Below are 10,218 nucleotides of genomic sequence, written 5' to 3'. Positions count from 1 at the left end.
TCCAGGGACCAGTCACTAACTTTACAAACCTAGGGCACACATCTCACGTATACCTAAAATTAAATAAAATATGCTATAAAAAAAAAGAACCAAACATTTTATTTATTAATCCATCATAGCATCTAACCCGTTTCAGATGTGAAGTTTTGGAAAAGACTATTTCTCAGTCCTTCACATAAGACTACTCCAGAAAAAAGAAAACTCTGAAGTTTATAGTAGTGATGTATTAAAATTCCACATGTATGAAAAAGTATGTGCAATCGATTTCCCCTAGAGCGTGGTATAAGTCCTCAAGGAAGACCATGCTCGACCAAAAAGGTGACAAAGCCTTTTGGATCACCTATAAAAACAAAATTAAAACCAAAAGTGCAATGCAAAAAATTTATTTTCAAATTTGAAAAAGTATGTTAATCAACACATTTATTTTGTTCAGATTTAAATTCAAAATAACAACTTGAAATAAAATAATTCAAAATATCAAGAAAACATCATTATAGTAAAAATATGATAAGAGTTTATCATATTTATTTACCTTTACCATCTTTGTAACAGAGTTTATTTAACTGAACAACAATGTTTGCTGCAAAACAACCTCTACCAAAAAGCTTAATTTTGAAGTTTATAAAGCTTTAAGTGATGACTTGCAAGCAGAAGTGATTGTATCCATTGGTGAAGGTGACAGTTCAGTTCATTTAGAGATTTCTGCCAAAAAGTGTTTAACTTTGTTATGGTTGCATGGTTTACGGCCACTCTGTCACTCATTGTGTTAGTTATGTTGCTGATAATGGTGCTTCGTACATCAGTATATTGTTCCTAGTAAAAGTCACTATACAACTTAGCAAGATTATCCACAGACTTTGTAATATGACTCATATAGTCATAAGCTGTACCACCAGCAAGCTGATCAATGGCTACAACCATACGTAAAGATTCAGTTGTTAAGTGCACAACATTAACATGAACACCCTCCTGGGTTGTGGTATCAAAACCAAGAGTCAAATTTTTTGTTGAGAATGCTATCTCAGCAGCCTGGAGTTCTGAAATAATACCCAGCTCGCGCATCATCTGCTCCACAGTTTTGCAATGCAAAATGTCACTAAATCTATACCCAAATATTCTCCTACTTTATGAAGAAGTTGGGGCACACTGTGTGTAGGAACTTGACATACATAAGTGTCCTAATATCAAACGAGTAGACTTTTTTACATCTGGTGCTTTGTACTTTCTGCTATTCCTGTAAAATAAGCATATCATTTTGCAGGGCACTAATCTCTGCATTCTTGTCAGCAAGTTGTTGACATAAGATAACTTCTTCAGTAGACAGCTTTGTTTAGGTGGATTGCAGCTCTTTTTTCAAACGAAAATTTGAAATTTGAAGCTCATTCAGCTGTAAGTTTAGACGCTGGACTTTTTAATTTATTCTGCAAACTTCGAATTGTCTTTTCTTTGCGTCCAATAGTCTCATTGAGATGTTTAAATCTTGGCCTTGTTTTAATTTTTTCTTTCAACACCTTTACATCCTCTCTATGCTTTTGCTTTTTTGGTAGCAATTTCAGTCGCAAAAGTAAAGTCCTTTGTTATCCAGGTTAAGAGTCGACTGGTCAGCTCTTAACCTGGATAACAACGGACTTCTTTTATTAGGCGAAGACAAATTACTAATATGTTTAGGAGATAAGGCAACTGACAAAGATGAAACAATTTTACTTGAATTTGGGGTATATATATATATAATTTAATATATATATTATTTAATATATATGTTATTTAATATATATGTTATTTAATATATATATATATATATATATATATATATATATATATATATATATATATATATATATATATATAATTTAATATATATATTATTTAATATATATATATATATATATATATATATTATTTAATATATATATTATTTAATATATATATTATTTAATATATATATATTCCCCTCCTTCAGAAATTATAAAATTTAAAGCTTTTTTGCTAATTATTCTTTTTTCGCCATCTAAACTTCCATCAGGGTATTGCTTATTAGGGTATTGCTTATTAGTTAAATAAGTAAAAACTTATTTTACGAGTTCGTCCTCCATGATAATTTAAAAATATATACGCACTTGCAAACTAAATTATTTTTTACGGACCAATTTTTCAAGTTAAGACCAGAGTTACCAGATATTTCGCGATATGCGGTAGCCAGAAATATATAATTAAGTAGCCAGAAATGGCCAAAAGTGGCCAAAAAGTAGCCAAATTTTCCGCGATGGCATTGGTTTAATTTTGAAAATGTAAATCTTATTGGCTGTAATAAGACAATCGGATAAATTTGAACCAATGATAATTTAGATCATATCAACATACCGTAAAAACAGTCGTTATATATATACATTTACATAACCGTAGTTATAAAAATTAAATGAAATATAAAAGCAAGTTAAGTTAACTAGTTAAATAAATAAAAACTTCTTTTTATGGAGAATAGTAAATTCTAAACTATTTAATAGTAAACAATTATTATTATATATTTTTATCAAAAAGTTAAATCTTAAAAAAAAATCAAAGTTTTTATTTAATTTAATATGTATCCTCTTTATAAAAATCATTAAAAAAAATAGTAACACATATTTACCATTTAAGACGAAAAAAAACATTGCAGTGAGAGTTTATTATCTTTTGTTCCGTTTTACAAGGGTTTTTTATATAACTTGAATAGCTCCTAGAAATATAGTAAAGTTTATTTAAAAGAGTTTTCTAAAAAAAATGTTTTAAATTAACACACTAAATAAAACTTTTGTTTTGATTTTGGTCGACATAATTATACAATATTAGACCAAGCTTTGTTATTACTCTGACTATTTTTATATAGATTTCTTCATTATTATATTAATTTTGGGTAAACATATTTATTAAGAGAAATAAAACCATTAACTAATTTTTTTTATAAAGTTTTTAATTACACAATCCTTAATCGTCCTATATATCAACTTCAAAGTCATCAACATTTTCTGAAAATGAAGAGTCTCCAATATCAGATTTGTACAGTATATTTGAACTAAAATTAGTCAACATTTTTTTTTTGATATTATGAAATCTTGACAGCACTTTCCTGATAAAATTAGTTCCGATCTATTCTTACTACTGCATCTAACATATTTAGTGAAATTCTATTTCTGGCTTTTGTTTTAGTGGCAGATGCAAGAGAGAATATCCTCTCAACAACAGCATTGCTAACAGGTGTTATCAAACAAGTTAAGGCATAGTTTGCAAGATTTTTAAAAGTGTTATAATGGAGCCAAACTAGCCAAAACTGCTCAGTATCAGTTGGAAAACCACCTATTTTAAATGGTTCTTCTTCTTTCCAATCTACAAATATAATTTTTTGATACTGTTCTTCTATTAAGCCCAAGTCATCTTTTAATAGATGTAAAAATGGGAGTTCAGAAACATTGGGTCTTGATTCTTTACTTAAAATAATGTCTGGATTCAAGTTCGATAAATTTTTAAATGTCTCCATTGATGATGGTAGTCTAGATGTTACTTGAGTATAAGCTTCATCTAATACACACAAGCATATTTCTTTTACATTTTTAATTTTCATAATAGAGTCAATGCTATGATTGCAATTTTGTAAAAAAGAATCACATTCTTTTATAAATTTAGCACCAAAGTCATATACTCTTCTTATTGCTGTTAAAATCATAAATTCTATGATTAAGGCTCATTTGAAACAAATTCATTTGTTTATAAAGATCACACGGATCAGCTTTTGTTTGCTGAAAGAGACTAATCATTCTTTCAAATTCCGGAAAAACTGGTGTTATAAAGTGAAAAAATAAAAAATTTTCAACATCTGACAACATTTCTTTTAAAAGTCTTGCTTTGAATCTGGACCTAAAATTTGAAGGTGATAGTTCAGCACAAATAGTAACCCTAAAAGTAAGCTTTAAGCTCTTCCCAATTCATTAAAATATTAAACATCACTTTTCCACGAGCAAGCCACCTTGTAAAGGAAGATTTTTCAAATGGAAGAGGGGCATATCGAGCTGTCTCAGATTCCGTAGCAGCATTAATTACATTAAACAAATCGATGTAATTTTCACGTCTTAATGAGCTATTACGAAACCAATGGGATAATAAAAATGCAATATTAGAAGGCAATTTAGACACTGCGTTTTCAAGGCACAATGCTAATAAATGACAGATGCACTTAAGCTGAACACAGTTAGGTGAAACATCTTTAATTCTGGTCCAAACAGAATTATTACATCCTGTCATGTTTGATGCACCATCTGTAGCAAATCCAATACAATTAGCAAGACTCTGACCACATTTTTTAATTTCTTCATCAAGCAAGTGAAATATATTTTCTCCTGTAGTCTCATGGACTAGAATTAATCCCATAAATTTTGTCACAATTTCATTTTTTAAAACACTAAAAAAACGAACTAAAATGCACAAATGTTTGTTTGCTGAAATGTCAGTAGACTCATCTATTATTAAGGCATAGTTTTCATTTTTAAAGTCTTCAACAACATCATCTCTCAATGAAGGAGAAATAACATTTTTTATCAATCCCATATTATACATATTCAAGTATTATACATATATATTTATATATATATATATATATATATATATATATATATATATATATATATATATATATATATATATATATATATATTAGGGCTGTCCAAAAAATTTTTTTTTTCAGATTTGATTGCATAGTTGTTTATTTTGTGCCATTTGACATAGTAATTAACTGTGCAAAAAATCTTTCCAATCAGATAATGTTTAGGGGGTGCTCAATGACCATAAAGTTTTACGAAAAATGTGAAAAACATGGAAAAAGTAACAAAGTTCCACAAATTTCTAAAACCCGGTTAATTAGATTTTTCAGATTTGATCAGTTTTAATTATCTCTAAATATTAAATTCTGAATACAAATTACAATCCACATCCACTTTAGACTGGTTTATTAGCAGAGAAATTAATGAAATAAAATACTGCAATACGACTAAAGTTCTGCGGTTTTTGTTATATCAGAATTTTTCCAAAATAAAACACTAGGATTTTTGACTCTTTGTCATTGATTAAAATACGAATTATAAACAAAAAAACATATGAGCAATTAACATTTAATTATCGTAATGTTATAGTTCGTGCAATGTTAATGCTAGCGAGGACTATAACTCTTCAGAGTACACTTTCTGGCATCTGGCACTCGCTTTCTGTGATCCTCAACCACCTGAATTAACCTCTGCATTTCAGATTCATTCCTTGTAATCGATTCATTAAACATCGACATTAAAGCCACAGATCGTTCGGCAGCATCATTTACTACTTTCAATGAATATACTAAATTTTTTCCTTCTTGGTATTCTGGGGAATCATTCCAGGTAGCTGGATCGTTGTTGAACAGAAAATCAATATCAACCTTCATTGACCGCAACGCACTTGCTGAAACTGATGTCACCAGCATGTCCAGAGATTTCTTCTCTAGACTTTCAATGTTCTTTAATTTGATCAATCTTTCAGACCAGTTCTTACCGTGAAATTTCATGTTGGAAATCATTTTTCGCTTCTCTTCCGTTTGAAGTTTGTTTGAAAACAAAGCTAGTGGGACCAATTCTGGTGAAAGGTACCACAAATGGTTTTGAAAGTTCTTGACTGCTGCTTCGGAAATCGTTTTATTCACAACTGCAAACTGCTTAAGTTGCTGAAACAGAAACAAGTCATTAACTGGAGCATCGCTGGCATTTGTGCATGATATCCAAGATTTTACATAAACCAGACTAGCAAATAAGCAAAATTCACAGAGATTTTTTTCCTCTTTTGTGGTCAACTTGAACTCTTCACGAAATAAATAAATCTTAAAACAATAAATAACCTTGGCCATCCAGCGAGCCATGTGATAAGCACCAGGGATCTTGAAATGATAATTTTTCTCTTCTTGATCAGGCAGTTTTCCAAGTATTAACAGACAGAGATCCATGATTTCTTTGTAGTCATCCCTTGGTATTTTAACATGCAGGTTTTCTTTGAGGAATGCAATCACTTCTTTTTGTAGTTCTTGCACCAGGGGTATTTTCATTCGAATGTCATCCAGAGGTTTAAAATTTCCTTGATTAACTTTGGGCCAATATTGCTGAAATCTCTGGAAAAGAGGTATGTTGGGACCAGATGATGGTCCAAATAGTGATCCAAACACTCCTGCTACTATGATCTCATGAACATGGTGTCTGCAAGCGAAATATAACAAATTTCTACCTATATGTTTCTCTAGAACTACACATGCACCATTTTTGGAGCCAGTGTTAGAGGCTGTAGTATCAAAACTCATTCCAATAACATCACCAATTATGTCCCAGAAATTAAGCAGATGAATAACTGCTTTTGCTTGGGCTTCTCCAGTTCCAGCTGATAGTTTTGCTATTCCAAGTATTTTGTCAACATTGTGACCTGTCACACCTACAGATAGCCGGTCAACATTTGCTTTAGGGGCTGCAGAATTTGTACGATCTATCATCAGTTTGCCATCCCAGTGGACGATTAATGGTGGTTTGTCCAAATCGCAGAATTCAGTTCGAACAGTGGCTTCAATATTTGATCAATGATAGGTTCGTTTTCTACGGACTGTAGAACGTGACAATGATCCATCATCGAGGTTCTGTCCACCAGCCCTTGCAATTGCTGCTGCTAGTATAGTAAATTTTGTGTCAGATAGATTAATTCTGTCTAATGTTGATGAAACATCAGGCGAGTCAAGAATTGTATCTAAGATACATTGTCGTTTTGGAGTACTTGCTAAACTTGATTCAACTGACCCTGAAGAACTTGCTTTACTGACTTGTTGTCTGTAATAAACAGGGTTTCTATCTCAAAATCTCTATCAACCACTTTGTCATTATCAACAGCATCGTTATCGTTGTCATCACTATAACTTTCGTCATGTAAAGGTTCAATAACAGGAACTATTGCACTCGCACCAGATTGTCTTTGCTCTTCTTTTAGCTTTCGTTCTCTCTCTGCTTGTTTCCTTGCTTCATTTCTTTCTTCTAATTTTGAAAGTTCTTTGTCCTCTCCAAACATCACCATTTTTCTCTGACATCTCTGATCCAATAAAAATTCTTTATCTTCTTCAATTCTGATCATGGTTTCAGCATCCTTGTGGGCAATGTCAAAAAGTAGGCCAATGGTGTCTGTAAATGATTTCTCTCTCGATTTCTGAGAATCTGACAATCTGGATTTTTTTTTTTTTTATTAATTTAAATTCCTGGACTAAAGTTTTCAACTTTAAGACTACATTCGGATGAAATGCTGTCGGAATACGGGCTTTATTCCAAATAATAATCAGTTCATCAACAGTTGTTTTAAGACTTTCAGGCACTGACTTTTTGGTTGAATTAAGATGATAAAAAAATGTTTTTAAAACATCAGATGTTAAGGGAAGAACTTTATCTGGAAGATTTGGCTCTGGTTGTCCAATTAAAAAGATTTTGGTTTGAAGTCGTGTAGAGATAGCAACACGAGATGATGCTGCCATTTCAATGATAACTGAAATATTATGAGAAAATCAAAACTCAATACCATATTATACAAACTTATCATTCAGTTGTTGGTTTATGCAGCTGCAGCAATATATTATAATAATTATTACTAAAGAAATTAAATAAATATTTTCAAATTAGAAATTATTATTATCTGCACTTAATAACAAACAATACACTACCAGACTACCATGCTAGTTTTCTGTAATAGGTTACTAAGGTTAGGTACTATCAAAATATTAATACATTTGTTGTCAAACTGAAATTCCAAATAAAAATAATATTTATACTTGTAAACCTTTTTATTCTGTTTGAACAAATTCTAAATTGAGTTAAATAATAGTATTAAAATTATGAATACAAATTTTAACAAAATGATATAAACACAGTTGTTTTAAACACTAGGAGACATTTTTTAGTCTGGTGCCCTGATGACAGTTAATCTGCTGCACTTTAATTAATCTATATAGCACGCAATCAGACAATATTTCAGTGGAAAAAATCTAACTAACCAGGTTCTAGAAATTTTTGGAACTTTGGAACTTTTTACACGTTTTTGACGTTTTTCGTAAAACTTTATGGTCATTGAGCACCCCCTAAACATTATCTGATTGGAAAGATTTTTTCCACAGTCAATTACTATGTTAAATGGCACAAAATAAACAACTATGCATTCAAATCCGAGAAAAATTTTTTTTTCCTGTGTTCACATGAACAGCCCTAATATATATACATGTTCAAGTAAACTTTCACGTCCATAAACAACAAAAACTTCATTTAAGTGATCAACAGTACACACAGCACAGTGGTAAGTCATAGTTAAGGTGATGCGAAGTTCAGCTTTTTTTATATCTTCTGCTAAATTTATATTGGTGAAATTCTCAATTAATGGAGTACTTTGTTTGTGTTTCAAAGATTTGTTATGTTTGACAAGATTGGTCATTTTGGGCTTAATAATGCAGTGACACCATTTACAATATGCTCTATGGGTACCATCTTCAACCATTTGAAGCCATGAAAACTTTTGCTCCCATATCTTTTTATATTAGCGATTAACATCATAAGAAGTCTTTCATTTTTCTGAAGACATACTGATAAATTTTTTTAGATTCTAAAAATGAATAAAATGAAACTGTTGTTCTTGCTTTGTTTTTTAATAAAGTTTTTATTAGAAGTTAAAAAAAACTTATAACAATAACATTGTAAAAGTTTAAAAATAATATTATTTTACACTAAATAAAATAAAAATCTTAGTAAGCCAATTAAGAAATAAAATAGAAATATAATAAAAAACCAAATATAACTAAATAGCCGTTTAGCCGATTATTTTTTGCGGTGGCCAGATTCACGGATTTGGCCACCAAGTGGCCAATCTGGCAACCCTGGTTAAGACCAATTTCAGAAAAAAATTAACCGATATATATTTTCTGAGAAATTTAGTCCGGGGTCATTTTTATCGGCGGACCAATATTATTGTGACAGTTCTTCCAAAAACAAAATAAAAATCTCAAACTTTTATTCTGCTGATAAAGCGTTTCCATGCGTATCAAAACAAGTTGAAACAGCTGTATATATAACAGTTTTTTACATATATACGCGTCAACTTAGTCATCTAATGGTTATAGTATTATTTTGATGCTCTTACATTTTCTTTAATAACTATTTTTATAATGCTATATTTTTATAATGCTATCATCAAGAAATTCAGTCTTTAAACCATCTCTTGATCTCATTACTGAGGAGTTATCTTTGAACAGTGACAATCATATTGATAAACTTGTATCAGAGGAATATGCTGTTATTACAAACGATGATATAACGAATGCATTGGAAAATAAAAACGCACTTATCAGTGATTCTGAGGATGCATCAAATAGTGATTTCTTTAAAATGCATAATCGAATAAAAGCAAAAAGTTTTACGCCTTTGAATACTGAGTTATCTTCTTCACCAACTACAGAAAGTTCTGAAAATTCTTTTAATAACATCCCACCATTTGAACCGAAAAATTCTGAAATCAATGTAGATGCAAGTTTAAATGAAATCATAAGCCAGTCTTCTAAAAATCAAGAATCTCCTAGTGAACAGGTCTTTGTCAGCGACTTTAAACCAATAGTATTTTCAGATTTGAATGCAATTGCTATTGACTCAAACATTGGGAAAAAATACTTCACAAAAGCTATTAAAGGAAAATACATGAATGTTTATTATTCGTACACAAGAGAATTTATTTTGAATAGATCTGATTTTTACTTTCAAAATCTTTCAATGATGCTTAAAATATTAGATTGTGATTTGGCTTTAACTGGTTTTGACAAGAGTTCTCAGAATCTATTGGATTTACTATTTGTTATGCTTTTGCAATTAGTGGTTGAAGTCACTCAAGTTCACATATTTTCTTCTGTTAAGTCTTTCAGGTAAAATTATATATTTTTCTTATTAGTGGGCTAGATTAGGTCATCAAAAGTTATTAATTTAAGAAAGCAGTTTTCCATTGAACTCTGAGGTCTTTTATTAAAACAGTGATAAAGTATATAATAAGCTTTATTTATTGTTTTTGAGTATAATAGTTTTGAAAAATTACAAATGAATTCATTGATAAATGTTCAAACTGTTGTGAAAATTTTTAGAATAGTTACTAATTTAAGAATAAACTAATTTGACTTGT

The 10,218-nt window shown here is 30.2% G+C and overlaps 1 protein-coding gene across 1 annotated transcript in view; it reads left to right on the top strand.

Annotated features, from left to right (window-relative positions):
• Positions 1-8,884: 8,884 nt before the first annotated feature.
• LOC101235984 (uncharacterized) overlaps positions 8,885-10,218 on the top strand; it is a 23,183-nt gene continuing 21,849 nt past the window's right edge. The window contains exon 1 of the mRNA XM_065805709.1: positions 8,885-9,967. Coding sequence (XP_065661781.1) covers positions 9,237-9,967 — 731 coding nt within the window. The 5' untranslated portion in view covers positions 8,885-9,236. The remainder of the gene's footprint in view (positions 9,968-10,218) is intronic.

Source organism: Hydra vulgaris, chromosome 09 (assembly GCF_038396675.1).
Source record: "Hydra vulgaris chromosome 09, alternate assembly HydraT2T_AEP".
Lineage (NCBI taxonomy): Eukaryota > Metazoa > Cnidaria > Hydrozoa > Anthoathecata > Hydridae > Hydra > Hydra vulgaris.
Note: the sequence above shows the minus strand (reverse complement) of the source record. Positions and strands in the feature narration are given on the sequence as shown.